At 39.7% G+C, this 24,533-nt stretch overlaps 1 protein-coding gene across 4 annotated transcripts in view; it reads right to left on the reverse strand.

Annotated features, from left to right (window-relative positions):
• The window catches only part of usp7 (ubiquitin specific peptidase 7 (herpes virus-associated)), a 120,678-nt gene that overhangs the window by 15,458 nt on the left and 80,687 nt on the right, over positions 1-24,533 (reverse strand). For all 4 annotated transcript variants that reach the window (XM_086000616.1, XM_086000617.1, XM_086000615.1 and 1 more), the window contains 10 exons: positions 20,237-20,393; positions 14,367-14,511; positions 13,365-13,495; positions 11,783-11,917; positions 10,575-10,676; positions 5,157-5,262; positions 4,854-4,946; positions 4,709-4,776; positions 3,843-3,943; positions 199-352 (listed from right to left, as the gene is read on the reverse strand). In XM_086000616.1, coding sequence (XP_085856742.1) covers positions 199-352; positions 3,843-3,943; positions 4,709-4,776; positions 4,854-4,946; positions 5,157-5,262; positions 10,575-10,676; positions 11,783-11,917; positions 13,365-13,495; positions 14,367-14,511; positions 20,237-20,393 — 1,192 coding nt within the window. The remainder of the gene's footprint in view (positions 1-198; positions 353-3,842; positions 3,944-4,708; positions 4,777-4,853; positions 4,947-5,156; positions 5,263-10,574; positions 10,677-11,782; positions 11,918-13,364; positions 13,496-14,366; positions 14,512-20,236; positions 20,394-24,533) is intronic.

Here is a 24,533-nt window from a genome sequence, read left to right on the forward strand (position 1 = left end):
TAACTTACATCATACATGAGCCACATACGGTACAGGCATCGCAATTTAAAAAAAATTGCCCCTCTAGATTAAAATTAATTTCTAACTAAATGGGTATCACTCCACTTTTCAGTTCTGCTTCAATATGCCCAAATTGGTCTCAGATAATTTGAGCCTCATTTTTAATACACGAGTGAACAAATATCAAAGCTCTCATACCTGAAAGTAGTTCATTCTATTAGACAGAGTGACCACAAAGCCTGGGTCATTAGGAATAGTCTTATCGCAAAATATGACATCAACCCGATGGTAGAGATCTCGAAAATAATCTTTTGCTGTTGGTAACTCACTGGAGTCATTTTCTGGGTCATCCCTGAAAATCAGTCAGAAAGGATTAGTGATGAAGATGTTCCCAAACATTTTTTCCCCACAAGTGTACCCTACCCTTTTTCAATCTAAGCTTGGGCATCTGTGCCATGCAGTCACAAAAATTTGCAGTGTGTGAAATCATAGGTAAAAATGTAGTGACATTGGCTTAGGTTTTACAATTGCAACACTAAAGGTATCCCATTTACTTTAAATGGGTAGCGTAGCATTAAGAGTGGAAAATCTAGGCCATCGTGTTCCGATATTGCTAAAGCACATGCAATGTGAAGCATCAGAATCATTTGACATGTATTTGGAATTTCCAATCCCTGTTCAGGCCTACCCAGCCATGTGAAATGGATGTCATTTTTGCACAATTCTTCTAGAGCGATCTGAGTGTATCAATAGTAAAAATCATGTAACTGAATACATATCAATGGATCAAATTAATCTGTGCACATTATACAGATATGTTTGGATAATGAAGGAGAGATAGCATATTCTAACTTGATAACTGTAATTGTTCAGCCATTTTTATCCGGTAAGTTAGAAACAAATTGATAGTTATAATGATGCTTTTTATTGATCAATTTCCTCTTCCCCTAGCTCTGCTGGTTGCAGAAATCAATGTTTCTATTTCTGCATGCGCAAAAAGAACAGAAATGTGTACATACTGTATGAAAACTGGAGTTAACCATCTGGTTGCAAATGAAAGACAGATGTAAGTCAACAGCAACTAATCAGTTCTGCATACACAATCTCTTCCTCTTAATATGAATTTCCTCAATTCAAGAGGGAGAGAGACACAGACCGAAAGACCGGGGGAGGGGGAAGCAACAGAGACAAAGCAGGGAAGAAGGGGGAGACGTTAGGAGAACAGAGAAAAAAGTGAGAACACCACAATTTAAAAGCAAAACAAAATACCATTCAAGAAATATGAAAATTATTATAGCACATATAAGCAACGTTCCCCTCAGGTGTGCGGGCGTGTGGCCACGCATCGATCGGGAGGTCCTGCGCAGGCCGCTCACCAGCTGTTGCCACAAATTTAAAGAGACCGTGCACGAAAAAAAAATTTAGAGGGAACATTTCATAAGGGATCTACCTAACTGAGGGGGGACAAAGCAGATTCTGGTTACAACAGTCCTCAGAGCTTTTGTTGTGGGGCAGGTTTGGAAGTTGTGGAGTGGCAGCAGCCCGATTCTGACCACTGTTCATTGACACCCACGAGGAAATGCTGGGAGATGATGCAGTGCATGATCATTCAACTGAGATGCCCCACAGCTGAATAATGAGTTGACAATCACTGTCTGGAACTCAACCCCACTGAGTGTCACTGCCTTCAGCAGATAAGAGGGTAACGTGCAGTAATGAAGAAATAAAACACGACCCACAGGCAAGTGCACCAAGTTTTTTTTTAAAAAATGCAGTGAGGGTTGAGTAAGAGTATATCCCATATTATGAGATTAACAGGACCACAGATGCATTAGTTGTGTATTAACTGCAGGTGGAGATAATCTCTTGCAAAAAGTTTGGTATATCTGGAAGAATTAGTTCACACCCCCCCAAACTCCATGTAGTGTTCTCCAGTACACCAGTCATGTATCCAGACCATTAAAGGCAGATATCTTACAAGCATGCAAGAGTTTAATAGAAGGACCCAAACATTATAATTTACTGTATGTTAACCAAATTTCAAATTAAAACAATGAATAGAATTGTATTGAAAGTTTCTGGTATAGTTAGAATTAAGGGAGATAAGTAGTAATGGATGGTATGCGTCATCCCAGTGTACATCTAAGAACACAGTACTGTAGCTCAACTCGCTAGCTATAATTTTCTGGACTACATTTCTCCCTCCAGCATTGAATAGTACCTCTTGCCAATCATAAAGAGAAACATGCAAAGGCTAGGCAATTTCATTACCCAATGTGGAAGCAAGCTGGGGTCTGGAGCCTGTCACAAATGAGCAGTAACTCACACTGGTGTTTTGTGCGTCTGCAGGACGGATTACATTTTGAGCTGGGGTAGCAAATTTTGACACTTGCAAAATACTGGTAAAATAAGGTGGAATATACTTTCAGCCACCAGATTGGAAAGAAATCAAATAGTTACAAGCATCCAGTGTCAGTGTTTACAGTTGAGTTTTCATTTTCTTGATAAATACTCACTAAAGAGAAAACCAAACTGTAGGTAGCACCACTGTAGACTTTAGAACATTAAGTTTTTGTTGAAATGTAGCATTCATTGCAGATCTCGAGATGCTTCCCCCAGCTCAAACCACAATTATATAGACCGCTAATCCCAACACAACAGGCTAAATGAACTGCAGGTTTAAAAAAACCATGGGCAATTTTAACGTTTTGGGGCAACACCATTAATACTTCATTTTAGAAATCAGGCACAAAGCTCCGTTAATGGCCTAATGAGTAAAGGGGTTAATGACGGTAGCAAGTGAAAAAGATCAACAAGTCCTAGGTTGAATTCCTAGTCCATATCCTAGTTAGCCGATTACAGTGGGGCAGGAATTGGGGCACAACAATTAACCTGAGACCTTGGATTAGGGAGGGAGAGAATCAGCCAGGATTCCCATACTAAAAACTATCCACTAACCTTTGCTGGAAAGTGTACCTATGTGGACTTTGACTGAGGACAACACCTGGCTTAGCTGGGATGCTTTCCACTGTTAAGTAGCCTGTCCAAAACAATGGGCTATTTGGGTAATATATTGTTGTGTTAACAGACTGTTGGCACCAGTGGTATCTTACTCCACCAAGTGACAATGTCTTCATGGAAGAGGAAAAGAAAACTGGCACTAAAAACACTTAACTTTTTACAATTTAAAATTGTCTGAGTTGCTGTCCAACACTAAATGGGTGGAAATATTATGCGTTGACATTAACACATGGACCCACACAATATTGTTGCTCCAGTTGCAACATGCTTTGTGTATTCAATGAAACAATATCTGCTGCATAGAAATTTTCTTTTACATGGCCTTCAAAGTTAATACTAGTGACACAAAGGTAATTACTTTTTACAAATGTTTAATGACTGGTGTATTATGGGCCATCTAGATCATTGAAGGATTTCAGCTCGTATTAGGATAACAGTCATGACAGGATTGGAGGAGTTCCACTATATTACCAGCTTTACAAGGATAAGAGCCAAATAAAAATAGTTTATCCTCATGGAATGTTTGTTCCAGTCTTTCACATTGCAGACTCTGCTTTCTTATTCTGGAATAAAATTCCTCCTGATAAACTTCTGCTGTATCTTGGGCGAGTTAGATTGGGTTTCTTATAGTTGTTACTTTGGCCGTATATTTGTAAAAAATCATTTCCCCCCACTTAAATAATGAAATATAAGCACTTTACATTTTCTGGGATTTTATAACCATGTTTTCCCAACACAAGCCTGAAGGTTGCATAGCAGAATATCAAAAAGATACACTGACAAGTTGAGACCCATTAATTTGCTGCTAAAACATTACTTACTTCTGAAATACTATAATATCGCCATCCATGAGCTCGTCAAGTGCTTTATCAAGGGACACTTCATAATCCTGAATTCTCTCAGTTAAATTGGGTTTTACTTCCTAAAATAAAAAAAGTTTTATAATCAACTAATGTAGACAGTTTTACAAATTAACATAAGCAATCACAATTTATAATGATGACAATCACTTATTTGTTGTAATGACTAGAAAAGCAAAATAATTGTCAGCTAACCAAATGACTAGACTGCAGTTAGATTACAAATGTACTGATGGTCTCAAAGATTTGTACTTTTTAATGACTTTCATAGATCTGAGCAAAACACCAACACCCAGCTCTCATTCTTCCTGAACTTATCAAAACAAATCTGTCCAACATTTTTTTTCTTCTTGCCCTCCTTCCCCACCCTGAGCACACATTGTGTCCAAGAGGGAAGGACAAATGTTGGAGGCACAGTATAGGAAGGGTTACAAGAGGATCCCTGATCACCCATGCAAGATTCACCCATAAATTGTTCCATTGTCCTGCCTGTAGCATTGCAATCAGCTTTGCCTGTTACATCATGAATCAGAAGGCTGCATAAGTGATCCCGAATCCTCCATGTGACTTGTATGTATACATTCTCATCCTCCCTATACCAAATACCTGAAACATGCTGGTTCAGTGCTGGAAATGGCTGTTCAATGTCTCATGAATAAACATGACCTTGAATGACAGCATGGTTCAAGCAATAATAATTTCAATTCTCTTTAATTTACATGGCTCCAAGGAAACTATATTTGAAATCAGATTTTGAAGTCAATGCTGTATTTTGAATATTGCATTAATGTTTTACAAAGTAAACATGGACATCACGTTTTCCATACCTCATAGAGGATAAGGTTAGTTCCTTGTGGAAACCCTGCTCTCTCACACATGATTGGCAGTAAATCACCTGCACAAAATAAATACAAGTTAGTCATTCGAAATGCTTGCACAAATTAGTATCTGCATCAATGGTTCTCAACTTACGTATTTTACACGATATAGGGGTGTAGATATGTCCACAGTAATTCAAGCTCCGAGTTTTGGGATCATACATCTTCAAAAACAACATTACATCATCTGAAGAAAAAAAACAGCATTACTGCATTGTACATTTGCAATCTATTTCTTAATTATTATGGACATGCAATTATGGAGCATTTTGTCCTAATTCTTAAAAAGTTTGACCCCATCAAACAGGTATAAAAGCAATTAAGAGCTAAAATGCACTGCTGCACAAATCATATAACCACTAATTGATGTAACAGCACATTGTTAATATGGACTTACGATCTTTATCAAATTTGGGCAACGTTGCTCCACTGGCGGCTAACTCTGGGTCTACTGTCTCTAGAAATATCGTCCATGGGTTGTCATTATCACTCAATTCAATCATCTAGGAGGGGAAACAAAGTTTGGATTGTTAGAGCGCATTGACCTCAAAAGTTTAGTTCATGTTGCACTATTATCTTCATAGACACCATATACTTCAATATATCTGCACTAACAGATGGTTTTAGAGCCAAAGATTGCATAGGTTTAGTGCACTATATAGTACTGCAGGTACCAATATAGCTAATGGTAAAAATATTACTGATCTTCCATCATGTTGTTTCCGATAAATCAGGGGATAAGCTGTTTATAACAGGAGTGCTCCCAATAGGTGTTAAATTTGAGAAAATATGTCGGCCTTGGCCTGTCCCTTTAAAGACACAAATTCCAACTAAAGCAGATCAGAAATTTAATCTACAACTCCTACCTGATTAAGGAACGAAGTCCTATAAACAAGTACATTGAGTTCAGAATAAATTGCTACTGCTCAGAGAAGATGGTTAAAAAAGCTACTTAAGAAGCTACTTGGTTCATATGTTTTATGAATATATTTGAGTCAATCAGGTGCAAGCACGACACATATTTTGGCTGTACAACACTTCAAGATACAAATATACGATTGCTGTGTCAAGCATGACAGACTAGTTTAATAATTTGCTCTCCTTGCTAGCAATGCTACATGATAATCAGGGTATCAGAACAGAGACTCAATGCCAACTATTTTTCCTAATTAAAAACTGTAGCAGAAATGCAGTGTTACAGTTGGTTTTCAAGTGATGCATTATGAAGTGAAGCAGCATAGGCTTGACCACAACTTCACATGATGCTCTTCTAAGGTTGGGACTAAGCTCTGCAACCAACCATGAAATACCTAACTTGGGAGAGCTTGGTGTTGACACTACACGCCTGAATTGGAAAAGTGTTTCAGTCCCCATCAACACCCCTCATTTGTAGGAGCACAAAACTATCAATTTATTAATTAGCTGGCTTCAGCTAGGAAAGCCTGGGAATATGGGGAGAAAAATCAAGGGTTCCTGTTCTGGACTGCAGTACAATGACCTCCAACAGAAAGTAAATAAACACAGATCAGGTAAGATGATCAGGTTTTGCTGTAGTTTTTCTCCCACTTCACTTCCCAAAAAAGTAATTACCCCAGCAATAATCACCATTCACATCAAACAAAGAGTGGCCATTTTGTTAAGGTACAAACAACTACATTACTGACCAAGGCCCTAAAAATACATTATTTTTTCTTCAAAAAGGTATAATATACAGCTTAAGCTGTTGGTGGTAGTGAATTGCTCAGCTTGCTGGAAAGTTATTGTGTTCCACTATGGGTAAATCTGGAAATAGTGACCAGCTCAAATTATCAACTGTCTTAACAGGGACAGCATTAAGTTTAAACAGAAGAATTTGGGCCCTGAACGTTGGCATCACAGCCAAGTCCGAACCCAGTCCTCACCCGATATATACAGTTTTCAACAGGTGTCTGGTTATGAACTAGGAGTGGGAACCCAGGCTGATTCATTGATGCAATTATAGTGCCCCTACCTACACTTGATTCAGCTCATTGGCAGGCAGGGTTTGAACCTGGGACCTTTCTAGTCTGCATGGCTCCGTTCCATATGGATAGTGCACTCACCAACTGAATAACCTAAGGTGACATTTTCTTAGTTTTTATTCACCCAGTTAAACAAGTACAGTACTGTGATCACGTGGCTCAGGAGATGCAATGTTAATCTTTGTTCCTGTTGGATATTACCAATATAATCCCCAACTCTCCAGTTAAGTCAGTCTGCCTCCTCCTGATATTTATTACTCAAACATTACTGATGGCAGAGCTTTAAACAGGAATGGGAAATTCAAAATGTAAGCTATTCTTCGTTTAAAAACATCATGGCAACCCATATTATCCAAATAGCATGGTCCGACAGAAACAACTTCCACAATAATGAGAGAAAAGCAGCACGTTGAAAGGCATTACTTCACAACTGAGATGGGAGTTCCCTTATTTGAAATCAATTCCTAGGACCTTCTGAAAGAGTAATACAAATCTACAATACCCATCATTGCAGAGAGTGATGTAACTTATCTGGAATGTTTTTCCAATGGAAATTTGTTTGAATAAATTAATTTTGTTTTTTCACTGCCACATTTCTAGATGACAAGTTAAAAGTTCAATAAGAGCAGTTATTACCCATTGTAAAAGCAAAGGTTCAGCATACCTAGTTTTTAAGTTCTGCATTATGTCACAGCATCTGTGAACTTAAGCCACAGCAGTTAATTGCAGAGTTAGGTTAAAATCACTTCCTTGACAAAAGCAGGCACAGTATACTATCACTGTTAAAATGTTATCAAAACTGCTGTTCTTCAGTCATACTAGAGTGCACATAGATTGTGCTATTTCTAACCCAGTTTCTACAGGGTTACTAAAATCTGCAGTTAGAAGACACCCTAATAAGTGCATTATAATTACTGGTTCTCATCTGGATTTGCAGTTTCCTTTCATACAGCATTCAACCAACATAATCATTGGATTTGCAAACAGGAAGCAACAAAGGCCACGATTTTGCCTACCGAGGGGGGCTCAGTGTGGCCAAGGTAAGTGACGGGTTGCGACCCCGGTCCAAGAATAATTTTCCGTTGGAGCGCATTAATCCCGCCCTGCGAGGTTCCCGGCCAATTAAAAGGAAGCGGGTCTGAGGACGTCATTTAATGATGCATCATCAGCACAGTTTCCTTAAAGGGGCCGTGTCCAAATTGATTGACAGTTGTGCTGTCAGTGTTCTACAGCATTGAGGTGCTGCAAACACTGACAAGCACTGCACAGAGGTGCAAGGCTACATCTAGGCTCTCCCATGACTCCCTTGAGTCACAGCACACGGAGGTTCTCTTCCTTTCCCATGGGCGGAATAGACCTCCCCAGGACACCAACGCAGCCTGGTTGCACATTGCACAGGAGGACACAAGCAGGGATGTCATCAGGAGGACCAGGCTGCAGTGGTGCAAACCTTTCAATGATCTCAGTAGATCACTGAAACATTAATGCCAAGCCCCCCACAACCTCATCCTGCTGTGCCACTCAACACATCCCCATCACTCTGCCTTCCCTACCCTACTCCTGCACATCTTTACTCACACCAACTTACCTTGCACCTCCACCCATCCCTCTCTATCTACATTATCACTGCCCCATCTCACTAGCCACCTCTCTCACTCACCCTCATCCTACTGCAAGCATACCAACTAAGAACACACAAGGGTAGGTTTAGCCAATGTTCATGTGAAGTTGCTGGTAATGTGCTGTCAAACATTGAAATCTTTATTTTCAACACTTTGCGTTCTTGGACAGATTTGTATGCACCTTTGGAAATGGCTTAGTGAGTTGCAGTGAATGGAGAGACACCAGGGTATCCCCCTCCCCCTCCCCTGATGGTGAGGAGTGTAAAAGGAATGGCTTGGACTTTGTAGGGATGCTTTACGGTGCTGCTGAGGTGGTGCCAACCTGGCACATCATGTGGCAGCCAGGATGTACAGCGTCAAGTGAAGCAAATCTGGCCATGGTGAGGCCATTGCTGGTATCCCACGCAGCAACATAGTCATGTGCTGATTCCCTGTGTTCTGTGCAGCATCAGGTGATTGTGGAGAAGGTTGGTGTTGTTGTTGGTGGTGCTGGTGCTCATCGTGGTGGGATTCTGAGGACCAAAGGTGAGTTTTTTTTCTGGAATAGATGGTAGCTGAAGTTGACTGGACAGAAGCGATCTGTCAATGGTGAGAGAGCTTGCTCCAAGGAGGCGACAGTAGATAGAGAGTTTACTCCAAACACTTCCAAACTGCATAAAGCTCAAAAGTGGGTTCCAAATCCTGAAGGCTCCAGCTTCTAAGATTGGGAAGTGTACAGCTGTGAAATGGTAGGTTTTAGACTACTTTTCCAGCAGACACCTATTCACAGCAATGGAGAGTCATTGAGAACACGACATACTTACCTGATGTAATACCCGCTCTCAGGGAACCTCGTTAAAGAAATGGTAAGTACATGGGAAAAATGGTGCTTAACTACCTTTTTACAAGCTTTTAAGTATCTAAATTGGCTGACCCGCCACTTGGTGTCAGGTCTGTTCAAGGATGACCGACCCGGTCAATATTTGTGATTTTGACAGTGGACCCCACCTCCAAACCCGCACTCTGAGCGAGTGTTTTTTGTTCAGCTCCATTTAATCACAACTACTGATCAAGTTTCTGGGTAAGCACTTACAGCATTTTGATGTTAGTTTGGATAATGATCACACTGCATGTAAGAAGTCACTGATGTGCAATATTCATAATCTGCTTTTCACACTCCTTCCCTCCACCAAACCCCACCCAAACCCCAGTGTTATTTTGGTACTTGCTAAATTTTAATGAAATCATTCATGAAAAAGTGACACCCAAGAAGGGATTTTTAAAAAAGCACTTGATGCAAATAATTTGTATGATTAAAAGGTAGCATGATCCCAGCAGTCTGCCATGGCTGTTTTTCCAAACAGCTAATAACTTCACAACAGGTTTTTCCATTGAGTCTGGTTTCTACAATCCTCTTGTGAAGAGATTGAATGAACAATTTAGTTACAATCTTGAACTGCTTGTACAATGTCACTGCTAAACATAGAAAGTTTTGCCATGTTCTTAATTGATGGAAAAGCCCCATGTTTTACATTACTTCAACTCCATCATAGATTTTTATTCTGAAACACTGATTTGCATCTTCGATCAGCACCATTTTTACACACTTCAAATTTAGAGAAACCACGTTAAGCAATCTATACTCCAATGCTACAGAATTATCTTCAGATCACATTTTAAAAGAAGATCTTAAAGGAGGAGAGGGAGGTGGAGAAGTGGAGGGGTCTAAGGAAGGAATTCCAGAGTGTTGGCATAGACAGCTGAAGGTACAGCCACTACGGTGGGGCGAGCGGAGGGTGGGAGGAATGCACAAGAGGCCAGAATTAAGTCTATTGTATTATTTGAGCTGAGGTTGACACCTCGATATGTGGTATAAATGGTACAGCAACTACTTTTACAAGTTTAGCAGAAAACAAATCAAATTTAAATGTATCCAGATAGGCGCAAGCAACAGAAGCATACTCCAACAAGTTCACTCACATTTCAATTTTCTACAATGAGTTTGCAGTTTTGCTTTTTTTAAAAAAAAAAACAGATTGAGAGTGGGCTATATTTGTTTTTCTTTGTTAAGACTGTACTCTGGTACTTACAGCAGTCTCACATCTAGCATTATTGCAATACCCAACAAAATCTTTTCATCAGGTTACTCCAGGAAAAGCCACAATACTACTTCAAAATTTACATGAGAATTTATCCCGGAAAATACACACTTACAGTTTTATTGCTGTCTGCTTCGTAGTCCAACATCGCTGGTCTCTTAGTCCCATTACTCCGGGCCTGCATTGGCCACAACCGTATCTGTTCCTGTGGATATCCCTAGATTAAAGCAAGTACCACATTGGCTCAAAATGTAGGCAAAATCAATTACACCCTTGAGTGTAGCATTCCAAATTAGTAAACTGTTTCAAGCACGACGACATTGTCACAGTACTCAATCCTTAGTAGAGAATTTAATACTGAATCCTTAAGTGTACAATCTTCACAGATATGAACACAAAACATTCCATTCTATTTGGTGTAACAGTTGCCCAGATACATTGATAATCCTTATATGATGTTTAGGTTTGTCCTGTTTACCCAACTATCTGGAGAAACCACATCCATTATAGTGCAGCAGATACTTGCATTGCTTCTTCGTACGTTAAAAACCATCTCCCATCAAGGCAGGGAAGCAACAGCATCAAACAATACAGGTCAAGTAAAGCAACCTGAATTGCAAACTCTGAAGAGCATCAAGAAAGCAAGAGCTTCATGACCTCAGGATATCCCACAGCCAATTAAGTATTTTTGAAGTGCCGGGAAAAGGGGCAACTATTTTCTGCACAGCAAGGTTTCACAAACAAATCGTCAAACGACCAGATAACGTGTTTCTTGGTGGTGTTGGTTGAGGGATAAATGCTGGCCAGGACATCGTGAGAACTCCCTGCTCTTCTAAAACTTTGTGGGATCTTTTATATCCACTTGAGGGCAGACAGGATTCAATATAATGTCTCATCTGAAATATACCTCCACAGTGCAGCGCACACTCAGTAGTGCATTGAAGAGTCAGCCTAGATTATGTACTCAAGTCTGTTGATTTGGGGCATGAACTCTCAACCTTCTAAGAGTGCTACTGCCGATCAAAGTCTGTCACCTCAAGTGAAGTAGGCTTACTTTCCACTGAACCTCTTGATCTGTGCAATACTGCCATTAGGATAATGTTGTACAGCTATTTTGCTCTTTAAGTAATGTCACAATACCCACTACCTTTTGCTGTGGACCTGCAAAAGTGATCCGGAAATGGATTCAAAATCACATTTTTAATTTTTCATAGCAATTTCAATTATTTGATTGTAATAAGCCATTTGACAATAAAAAAATTCTTACGCAGCAATATCTTGCTAGTTTTGATGGTATCAAACATTTCTTATGGAAATGCTCACCATTGTTTGCGACAGATTCTGAACAAACTCTGCAAGCGTGGCGTTTTTCAGGACTTTGAACACTGTATATTTCACCTTTTCTTCATCATACATGTCATTACCCTGATGTCCACAGAACTGGTCTTCTGTTACTATCTAAAGTAAACAAAATGCAGGGATCAGTTGTCCAGTTTTAATTTGGAAATAAAGACTTTTACAATACTGCAATAGAACAAAAGGTGTTTGCATTTTCTTCAGCCACTTAATTAAAATTACATTAAGCAATTCAATTCATCTAAGAAAACTATGGCGTGAAATTGGAGTCCACGGAAAAAAAAGTTGGGCAGGGTGCAAAAACAAGCGACCGATTCGTTATCGCCCTTTTTACGCTACCGCCCAAGACCAATTTCACCTCGCCCCCAAATTTCTCCCAGGGTGTGTTGCAGTTTATTGGCACCAGTTTTGACTGCAATGTTGTTCGTCAGAACACAGCCTGTAAAATAATTTTCACTTATTTTTCTCAATCAACTACTAGCAGAATTTTGTCACCAACAAATGTGCCTTCACCTATAGTGTTTATTTTGAAGGATGTATTAAAACTCTCCCCAAGCGTGGCCTATCACCCCATTTACAAAAACACAAATTACCTACCTTTTAAAATATTCATTCTTTAAATGACACGCATCCTTTACACACCACAAAAGTATAGCTTGGGCACAGCCTAGTTTTCCAGTGTCTGAGAAAACCATGTGATGTTGCAAACAATCTGCATTGAATGCAAATTAAAAAGCATGCTCAGGACCTGCACCAGTTGAGACCAAGTTAAACTGAAATTATCAAGCCAATGCAACCTCAGAGTACTCTTCCTCACCAAAACTCTAAATCTGCAGGGCTTATAGGGGTGAAATATTGGGGTTTCTATAACTTAAAAATGAAGACCCTTAAGTGGGCAGAGGAAAGCGAGGGGGATGGGGGGGGGGGGGGAAGACGTGGGCGGGGGAAAAGAGTTTAATGTACATCAGAACTACTGTTGAAAAGCTGAAGACTCTGTCCTAACCTTTGACCACGAGAAGACTGGCACAAGGAACAAAGAACCTGGAGTTGGAAAGCGCTTGCGTCAAGTCCAGTTTAAATATGATGTGCAAGTAGGAAGATACTGTGTAGTGCTACATCTCTGCAATGTCACGCAAGATTTTCATGTGATCAGGACACGACTGCCCAGAACCTGTCAAGTGAGCCTGCATTCCTACAGGGGGGGGTGGGTGTGTGTGTGTGTGCGCGCGTGTGTGGGGGAAAAGAGAAATGTTGAATGAAGAACAATTACATTTTTTTTTAAAAAAATGAAAACAAATGTTTCACTGGATAATGGATAAATCAAAGTACAGTGGGTGAAGTAAATTTTCAAAGCAAAAAAAACCTAAGTGATCTATTTGGGATTTATTGCACATTTTCAGACATTCAAGTTTTCAGGTGCACTGTTTAGTTCCTAAACCCACCAAAGAAAAATTTCAGACACCAAAAACAGAAAATGTATCGTGTGACAGGCGAGTGCAGCAAGAATGACACGTTCATGGATTGACACGATAGACAAGTGCTGCAGTACCTGCACTTGCATGTAGAGATGTGCTTCTTGTCTTTCCTTTCTTTTCTGAGCCTCCACCCTCTTCTCTTCTTGCAGACGCTCAACCAGTTGCTGTGGAATGCTTTGGTCTGTGACCACGTGTAAAACCTCATCTTTAAACAGAGTGGTTTGAACACATTTGTATTCACATAAATTGCCTGACACACAAGCCTAAAAATGGGACAAATATCTAAAACCAAACTAGTCAATTCAACCCAAGTGGCCCTCACATCTCAGGAAGACCCAAAGTGCTTCACAGCCAATAAATTACTTAGTGTACTTGTTTTGCAGGCAAATACATGAGCCAATTTGCAAACAAGATTTCACAATCAACAAAGATGAGTAACGAGTTAATTGGTTTTGATGGTTAGTTCAAGGAGGAATATTGGCCAGGATTCCTGAAGAACACACTGCTCTTCAAAAATGTGCCATGTGATCTTTTTGCATCCACCTGATCAGGCAGATGGTGCCTCAGTTTAACAAGTCAACAACACTCAGCAAAAGCAATGCATGCACATGTCAACATTGGAAGCAGTTTGCTTTTGATGCTGGAAAGCGCACAATTTAGGTTAATTTATAACATAATACGTTGCTAGACAAGCTTAGACCAAGAACATTTGCTGCATTTGTTAATCAGAAATTTGTTCTATTTAATATATAGACCTATAATGTACAGGATAGCATCTATATGGTGGACTGTCCATTAATGTATCAAAACCCTACCAATCTACCAAGATTGATTGATTGTGGAAACTGCTACCCACAAAAAGCCACCATCACTACAATGCCACTGCGTATACTTGAAAAGGAACTTTGGGACTGGTCTGAGAAGAAATGGCTTATTAAATTATGTGGCCAATGTGAGCCCCTTTATTAATGACCAACCACCATTTAAAGACCTGTTAATTGGATCGGTGCACTGAAACATCTGCAAAACATTCAGAGGGCAGACAGTTCACTATCCTGCACTCAAAACTTGCTTACGTAGTTTTGATTCTCTGATGTACACCAGCATGTATGCATTGGTGCAGTGTCGCACAGATAAATCATCATCATGACCTCCATAGTTGTGTTCAATTGCTTCTTCTTTTGTACACCTTGATACAACGTCGTCATCAAATTTACACCACTTAGAAAGAGAGAAAAATAAACAGAATTAAATCCTTCATTCTATTCCAAAATGTAACTGAAATGCTCTAAAAGAACATAATAGGAGCAGGAGTAGGCCATTTGGCCCCCCGAGCCAGCTCTGCCATTTCATGAGATCATGGCTGATCTGATCTTGGGCTCAGCTCCATTTCCCTGCCCGCTCCCCATAACCTATCACTCCCTCATTGTTCAAAAATCTGTCCATCTCCACCTTAAATATATTCATTGACCCAGCCTCCACAGCTCTCTGGGGCAGAGAATTCCAGATTTACGACCCTCAGAAGAAATTCCTCCTCATCTCCGTTTTAAATGGGCGACCCCTTATTCTGAAACTATGCCCCCTAGTTCTAGATTCCCCCACGAGGGGAAACATCCTCTCTGCATCTACCTTGTCGAGCCCCCTCAGTATCTTATATGTTTCAATAAGATCACCTCTCATTTTTCTAAATTCCAATGAGTATAGGCCCAGCCTGCTCAACCTTTCATAAGATAACCCCTTCACCTCAGGAATCAACCTAGTGAACCTTTTCTCTGAACTGCCTCCAATGCAAGTATATACCTCCTTAAAAAACTGTACGCAGTACTCAAGGTGCGACCTCACCAATACCCTGTACAATTGTAGCAGGATTTCCCTGCTTTTATACTCCAACCCCCTTGCAATGAAGGTCAACATTCCATTTGCCTTCCAGATTACTTGCTGTACCTGCATGCTAATTTTTTGTGTTTCATGCACAAGGACCCCCAGGTCCCTCTGTACTGCAGCATTTTGTAATCTCTCTCCATTTAAATAATTTGCTTTTTTATTTTTCTTACCAAAGTGGATAATCTCACACTTTCCCATATTATACTCCATCTGCCAAATGTTTGCCCACTCACTTAGCCTGTTTATATCCCTTTGCAGATTCTGTGTGTCCTCCTCACCACTTGCCTTCCCACCTATCTTTGTATCAGCAGCAAATTTGGCTACATTACACTCGGCCCCTTCATCCAAGTTATTAATATAGATTGTAAATAGATGAGACCCCAGCACTGATCTCTGTGGCACCCCACTAGTTACCATTTGCCAACTGGAAAATGACCCATTTATTCCGACTCTCTGCTTTCTGTTAGTTAGCCAATCCTCTATCCATGCTAATATATTACCCCCAACCCAGTGAACTCTTATCTTGTGCAGTAACCCATTATGTGGCACCTTATCGAATGCCTTCTGGAAATCCAAATACACTACATCCACTGGTTCTCCTTTATCCACCCTGCTCGTTACATCCTCAAAGAACGGCAGCAAATTTGTCAAACATGATTTCCCTTTCATAAAACCATGCTGACTCTGCTTGACTGTATTATGATTTTCTAAATGTCCTGCTACTGCTTCCTTAATAATGGACTCCAGCACTTTGCCAATGACAGATGTTAGGCTAACTGGTCTATAGTTTCCTGCTTTCTGTCTCCCTCCCTTCTTAAATAGGGGCGTTACATTTGCGGTTTTCCAATCCACTGGGACCTCTCCAGAATCCAGAGAATTTTGGTAGATTGCAACCAAAGCATCCACTATCTCTGCAGCCACCTCTTTTAAGACCCCAGGATGCAGACCATCAGGTCCAGGGGAGTTGTTCACCTTTAGTCCCATTATTTTACCGAGTACTTTTTCTTTAGTGATAGTGATTGTTTTAAGTTCCCCCCTCCCTATTGCCCCTTGATTATGTGTTATTGGGATGGTTTTAGTGTCTATCGTGAAGACCGATACAAAATATTTGTTCAAAGTCTCTGCCATTTCCCTGTTCCTCATTATTAATTCCCCAGTCTCATCCTCTAAGGGACCGTTTACTTTAGCTACTCTTCCTTTTTATATACCCGTAGATGCTCTTGCTATCTGTTTTTATATTTCTTGCTCATTTACTCTCATAATCCATCTTCTCTATTATTTTTTTAGTCGTCCTTTGCTGCTTTTTAAACATTTCCCAATCCTCTGGCCTTCCACTAATCTGGGCAACATTGTATGCCTTGGTTTTCAATTTGATACCATCCTTTAGTTAGCCACGGATGGTTCATCCTTCTCAGGGTCTTTCTTTCTCACTGGAATATATTTTTGTTGAGTTATGAAATATCTCCTTAAATGTCTGCCATTGCTTATCAACCGTCTTACCCATTAATCTATTTTACTTCATACCTTTGTAACTGCCTTTATTTAAGATCAGGACACTGGTTTGAGACCCAACTTTCTCACCCTCCAACTGAATTTGAATATGATCACTCTTTCCTAAAGGATCCTTTACTATGAGATCATGTATTAATCCTGTCTCATTACACAGTTCCAGATCTAAGTTAGCCTGCTCCCTGGTTGGTTCCACAATGTATTGTTCTAGGAAACCATCCCGGATATACGCTATGAACTCTTCCTCGAGGCTACCTTGGCCAATTTGATTCGTCTAATCAAAATGAAGATTAAAATCGCCCATGATTATTGCTTTACCTTTCTTACAAGCCTCCATTATTTCTTGATTTATACTCTGTCCAACAGTGTAGCTACTGTTAGGGGGCCTATAGACTACGCCCACCTGTGACTTCTTTGCCTTATTATTTCTTATCTCCACCCAAACTGATTCTGCATCTTGCTCTTCTGAGCCAATATCAAAAGGGGCCACTAGTGTGAAGATGAGTGGTACCCAATGGGCCAACAGGACAGAACAGATAACAGCACATGATGCCCTAAACATAGGCTACAAACAAATAATTATGGTAGTGTTGCCATTATGGTGTATAATCACACCGTCAAAAGTTAGCATACTAACTTGAGCAGCTTCTTGATGTTGCATGCTTCTGGGACCACACATTAAAGAATCTCTTTATATAAAAAAAAAAAAAAGCTGTGCTAAAGAAATAATAAAGTACTAACTGAAGTTTGGGGAATTAAGCCAAAGCACTGTCCCTCTAATTACAAAAGGGAATGAGTGCACAATAATACCCTCAATCAATTCTGAAAATCTCAAGTTAGCAACTTTCCAACATAATTTTCAACAGTCAATACAAGTACAGTACTCTGCTCTAGTGATCAAAAGTTACAAAAATGGATGCTTCTGGTTTAAAGACTAAAATGATACAAGAACGGGAAGACAATTAAGCCAGGTGGTGGGATTAGAGAAGATGCAGAAAACTAATCTTTAAATAAATTGTGCCACTCTTTCATTGACAAGTAATAAAATAACAAATTTTAGTATGACTTAAAATAAAACACACAAGGCAAGCAAATAGCTTATACCAATGTATGATAATTGTGTAAAGCAACCAAGGTGAAGGTAAGAGTATCAACATCAAAATACAGAGTCAAAAATCAAGCTATTGAATTTAGATGATTCTCCTCTTTCCTCCCTCCACCACCCTGCCTTGAGTTCCATGCTCTCCTTAGGCAACGACTCACTTGCAGAGGCTTCAATAGTTGCAGTCGGGCTTCTGTTAACTCTCCCTTGATAGCCATTCATGTGAGATCTACTCTGCCACAAAGGGAGGGAGGGAAGCATAGACTTGGAACAAAACCTGGCATTCTCTTGGCCTGGATACTTCAGTACCATACCGCATTTCTCCAGAGCCATTGACCCTTTTTATTTTTAAAGACAGTAATGCTAATGATAGTGTAGAGCCTAATTGTATGAAAAAAACTGAACGCTAACAATTGAAACGCTCTGGACTATTGCTTGCATTAATTGAGGTTGGTGTCAAGTCAGCATCTTCACTCGGTCAGTAAATCCTCTAAACTAGCACCTTATTAAAAAACACAAAAAGTACTGAAATTAATCAGAATTCCTTGCACGGCTGTTACTTTGGGGTGGGCACGGAAAGGAACTTGCGTAAAATTCTCATGCCATTCACAAAATATGCCTTCTAAAGCATGTTATCAGTTTATCACCAGTTCCTCTATAATTCTTTGTTTTTTTCCCCCCATTCGTCAACAAAATAACATTACAATTTGCATATTGAAGGTTTCAAATATATTACAGCTGAATGATGCGTGCAATGCAGTATACTGGTCAGACCAGAATAACATTTAAACCTAGGCAGTAAAATTTCCACATTGTCACACACCACCTTTCCCCTAATCCCGAAGGTTTGCTGGCCATAAAAACATGCAGATTTGTTAAATGAGTTCAAGAGATTACATCAAAAAATAATTTTCCCATTGCAGGCTGCTCATAACTAAGCACCCGGCTGAGAAAGTAAGCATGATCAGAACTGCGGTCAGCCACCAGAAAGCCAGTTTAAAGACAAGTTTTACCGGCAAGTGATGTTTGGGTCACTTCTACATAGCAGCCAAAAACTGATGAGTAATCAACAGAAGCAGCTTGAATGACAAATAGCCCTAAGACTCTAACTTCTGCTAAAGACACATAGCACTCGGGTGCATCAGCCACCATCATTTTTATAATGTCCGTGTTTTAAAAAATTATAAGAAACTGGAAATGCAAATTGATCTTTCAACACACTAAAAAATGAAGTCTGAAATAGTAAAGACTAATTTCACTTTTAGTATTTGAAAGAGGAATGATTAAAAGTAGCTTCTTACCCTAAAACTATTCAGAGAACCAAAAAAGTAAAATCCTAAAGACACATCTACATTCCCATATTTGGTAGCATTTACTTCTTGAATAGTTTTCTTTAAAAGCAGCATCCTTCAATTTGTAGCAACGTTGTATTCAGGATAAAGAATATCAGATTAGGCATGAAATTTACAACCTTTAAAAAAAACTATTTCCCAGCTACATAACAGGTAAGAGTTGCAGCTTGAAGCCCCCGATCAAAGGTGTGTTTAACACATTTCACTATACTAATATTGTTCTCAACAGCTAGAAACATAGAAGATAGGAGCAGGAGTAGGCCATTCGGCCCCTCGAGCCTGCTCCGCCATTCAATGAGATCATGGCTGATCATCCAAACTCAGTACCCGGTCCCTGCCTTCTCCCCATATCCCTTGATCCCTTTAGCCTTAAGAAATATATCTAACTCCTTCTTGAATATATTTAATAAGTTGGCCTCAACTGCCTTCTGTGGTAGAAAATTCCACAGGTTCACCACACTCTGGGTGAAGAAATTCCTCCTCATCTCTGTCCTAAATGGCTTACCCCTTATCCTTAGACTGTGACCCCTGGTTCTGGACTCCCCTGCCATCGGGAACATTCTTCCTGCATCTAGTCTGTCTAGTCCTGTTATAAAATAAAATAAAATTCTAAGCTATAAATGAATGACTATGCAACTTGAAAAAACGAATGTTTGCATAGAATAAAAGACACGTTTTAAAATAACCTGTTCACTGAGCCTTTGTTCCTGCAAGTTTGTAGCTAACTGATGTATAAAAAGAAATGTTTCTTCTCTAAACAAATAAAATGGCTATTTCTAGCTTTTAAAAATCATCCACAATGATCCAGAAACTTAAAATTCCAACTGCTCTAGGGGACAGTTTTAAATGCAATATATCCAAGGTTGATCCTCCCACCCAAAGAACTAAAAAAAAATGGTGGCCCTAGTAAACTGATCAGGAGCTAATGTTAAGCCAATTACAAAATTGTAATCAATCACCTTAAATGGGTTATGCTAAAAATGTTCAACTTTTCACACAAATTCCACATTTTACGCAACACCCGAACGGTTACTTTGGCTTGCTCATCAATAACACGCCCATCAAGTATAGCTACTTCATCAGTGGTTTATATACTCACTTTACCATCACCCTTAGGGTTTAGGTAGACTACATAATGTCCACCATGGTTATCTCCACTGTGCACCAACACTGCATGTAGTATGTAATTAGCTGAATCCTTGGGATCGGATTTCTGCAGAAACTCGTCTAGGGGCAAATGCTCAGGAAATTCAAACCTTAAAAAAAAAATTAAATTGCCCTTAGAAAATACAATACGGAAAGAGGAGAAAACTACACATTTTATAATTCAGCAAGTATTAAAAGTCCAAAGCTAGTTGGGATAATTTGGGTTCAGTACTAATAACCTATTGCTAGTACTGTAGTTTTACTAGGTGTGTAACAAATCAACAGAAAACATACTCAAAATACAGTGAACAGAAACAATTCTGGTAGAGCACAAACCATGCAAAGTCCCATCCAAGATATCATTTGTATTAATTATTTGAAACTATGGTGATAATACAAGACAGTGGTGGTTACATAAGAGGTCTTTATAATAAAATGCTAGTTCAACTTGACTATAATTTGTATAACCGCTTTGATCAGCATTGGTGAATGCCATTATACCTGAACTCAAGTGTGCCCAAGAATCCTGAACATTAGGTGTTCAAAATGTTTTGTACCACCATATCATGACTTTCCCAAGAAACTGAAGAACAGACAATTGGGAAGAATTCTGCTGCACAAGTAGATGGAGACACTGATCAGGGTGACTGATGGTATGCTTCATTTCAAAAGGTTCAGAATTTCTGTAAAAGCTATTTCAAAAACACCAAAAAAGCACTTGAAAAGGTTGATGAACTACACTTCATTTTTTTTAGTGCATCTGCAAGATACAAACTTATTTTTTTTAAAACAGTAAATGAATTGTGATTTGGTACCTAGGTCACAATAACAATTTACAGGTTCAGTCACAGAAGTGAGATTTGAAAAGTGAGATACAGATATGGTGCAGGAAGGAACTGATTGTGTGCCTGCAGAGATAGTGGATGCATTGGTTGTGATCTTCCAAAATTCCCTAGATTCTAGAACGGTCCCAGCAAATTGGAAGATAGCAAATGTAACCCCACTATTCAAGGAAAGAGGGAGAGAAAACAGGGAACTACAGGCCAGTTAGCCTGACATCAGTCGTCAGGGAAATGCTTGAATCCATTATCAAGGAAATGGTAACAGGGCACTAAGAACATCATATGATTAGGCAGAGTCAACATGGTTTTATGAAAGGGAAATAGTGTTTAACAAATTTATTAGAATTTTGAGGATGTAACTAGCAGGGTAGATACAAGGGGAATTAGTGGATGTAATATACTTGGATTTCCAAAAGGCATTCGATGAGGTGCCACATAAAAGGTTGCTCCGCAAGGGTTCATGGGGTTGGGGTAATGACCCAGTAATTCCTGTCACAACGCGTGAGTACGGACAGGGTACTCACGCGTGTGCCAGGAGGAATTGCCGGTTTTCAGCATGCACAGCACATGCACTGAAAACCAGCATTTCCTGTCCTCTGACCCAAGGGGTTAAGAGGCTGAACGCATGCGCGGTATTGGGCAGCGCGTGCGACTTGGATTTCCTGTATTTTTACAGATTTGCTCATGTGTAAAGGGCTCCGGTTTTTACGCATTGAAAAACCACACGTAAGTACTTAGTTTTACAGGTAAGTGGTCTTTTAGTACAATTTAGAATTTTTTTCCCCCACAGGTTTATTATTTTTAAAGAATCTACAGTAAGTTAAGTTTAGTTTTAGACCCTATTTTTTTAAAATTTATTTTTTTCAAAAATTTGATTAATTGTTTAAAATAGTTTTTTTTTTTAAAAGTTATTCAGTTAATTTAATTATTGGGATGCTTTTTAAAATTTTATTTAAAGTTTAAGTAGTGTTTTGGGGTGCCGTACTTTTCATGAGTTTGACAGTCTTTACTATCAAACTTATGAATGAAGTTTCCCCTCCCCTGATTGGCTGAACAGCGCTCACCTGATCCCAGCCGGCACATCGCACTAACTACGCCGCTGGGTCAGGTTAGCACAGCGCGCCGACATCAGAACCGGGCCACTTACAGGAAATCCACTGCGGGCCAGGTTTCAGCGCGCCGGTTAAGTGCACATCGGGGGCTTGCACGCGCGGCAAGCCCCCGACAGGAATTACTGGGCCAATATATTCGCATGCATAGAGGATTGGTTAACAGACAGAAAACGGAGTAGGGATAAATGGGCCATTTTCCAGTTGGCTGGCTGTAACTAGTGGGGTGCCGCAAGGATCAGTGCTTGGGCCTCAGCTATTTACAATCTATATTAATGACTTGGATGAAAGGAATGTATCCAAGTTTGCTGACAATACAAGCTAGGTGGGAAAGTAAGCTATGAGGACACAGAGCCTACAAAAGGACAGGTTAAGTGAGTGGACAGTAAAGTGGCAGATGGAATATAATGTGGGTAAATGTGAGGTTATTCATTTTGGTAGGAAGAATAGAAAAAAACATATTTTTTAAATGGTGAGAAACTATTAAATATTGGTGTTGAGAGATTTAGGTGGGTCTTATCAGAGGAAGGTCATACTTGCTTTAGAGGCAGTGGAACAAAGGTTCACATTGATCCCTGTGATGAGGGACTTGTCCTGGGAGGAGAGATTGAGCAGATTGGGCCTATACTCTGGAGTTTAGAAGAGAGGTGATCTCATTGAAACATACAAGATACTGAGGGGGATTGACAGGGTAGATGCTGAGAGGTTGTTTCCCCTGGCTGGAGTGTCCAGAACTAGGGGACACAGACTCAGGATAAGGGGTCGACCACTTAAGACTGAGATGGGGAGGAATTTCTTCAGAGGGTTGTGAATATTTGGAATTCTCTACCCAAAGAGTTGTGGATGCTGAGTCGTTGAGTATATTCAAGGCTGAGATATATAGATTTTGGGACTCTGGGGGAATCAAGGGATATGGGGAACGGGCAGGAAAGTGAAGTTGGGGTCAAAGATCAGCCATGATCTTATTGAATGGTGGGGCAGGCTTGAAGGGCTGTATGGCCTACTCCTGCTCCTAGTTCTTGTGATTACTGGAATGTATTACAGGAACAAGTTCCTATTTCTACATTGAGATGATTGTATAGAGAACAAAACAGTCTCAATTTCCACATTTTACAGAATGTGGAACAGTGATTCAAGTCCACTTTATTTCTGCTTAAAATCTTTTAAAAATCCTACTGCTAGTGACAGAAGCAATTTGTTCCCACAACAATTAGGAATGCAGTTTTCAAATTGCATGTAGTGAAATTTCCAGCCTGCTGATTGATCACAGTTTAAATCATACTCATGATTTTTTAAAATCTTCAATTAAGAAGGGCGCTTTAGCTAGGTAGTCTATCAATGTCTATAAATGCATTGAACATACAAAAGGGGAATAATGTGAACAAAAGGTGGAACAAATGTGAATTTAAAGGGATCCTAAACCTCGAAATGATATGAACACGTTGAAAAGTAGTTGCGCAGTACATGTATATGCTACATCTTGCTTGAATAGCTTCTGCTCAAAACAAAATGAGCTTTCTCCAAATCATATTCCGCCTATGTATTTGCCCCTTTTAAAATCAGAGTATAAAGCCAGCTGTTTAAAAGTTGAACTGTAACAAAACTACACTTTTATCATGCGTTCTCTGCACTTTGCTTTCTCACAATTAGTACCTGGAAATAAGCATTGCATTTTCACAGACCACCATCAAATGTCAAAGGCATTCAGAGATTGTAATAACTTGAACAATTAACCACAATAAATTTTTGAAACAAACACGCAATAGTAAACAATCCACTCTTCAGAGAGGTTTAATTATCAGTCGTATTTAGTGCATTATCCTGAAATAAATGCATCAACTGTTTCTCATTTATATCAGACAGTAGGTCCACTTTCCCCCTGGGAGTACTCAACTCTCCTATATAAATTATCTTTCTTTAGCTGTTGTTCTCCTTACCATGGTTTCTCTTTCTTGGCCATCAACTCCTTTCTTCTATGTAGATTTCCAATGTAAACCATGGAACCCATAAATACACACCAACCTCCCAAAAAACAAAACTTGTATCAGATGCATCAAAGATCCAACTGCAGAGCAGCACAATGAGCTGTAGATCCAATGTGCAGTGACAATGTGGTAAAAACAATTTGCAGTCACATTTCTCAGTGCTCTCAATCTTACTATGCCCAACCTCGCCCAGGGAAACAAGGACAGAAACAATAGAGGGATAATTACCCTAAGTCATTCATGTACCACTTAGTGGTCAGTGATGGTGCAGGACTGATGGAGCCCAGATACCAGGTCTTCAGCCTGTCATGGCT

The sequence above is a fragment of the Somniosus microcephalus genome, chromosome 11 (assembly GCF_052327205.1).
Source record: "Somniosus microcephalus isolate GS21.2 chromosome 11, FLI_Smic_1.0, whole genome shotgun sequence".
In the NCBI taxonomy this organism is placed as follows: Eukaryota; Metazoa; Chordata; class Chondrichthyes; order Squaliformes; family Somniosidae; genus Somniosus; species Somniosus microcephalus.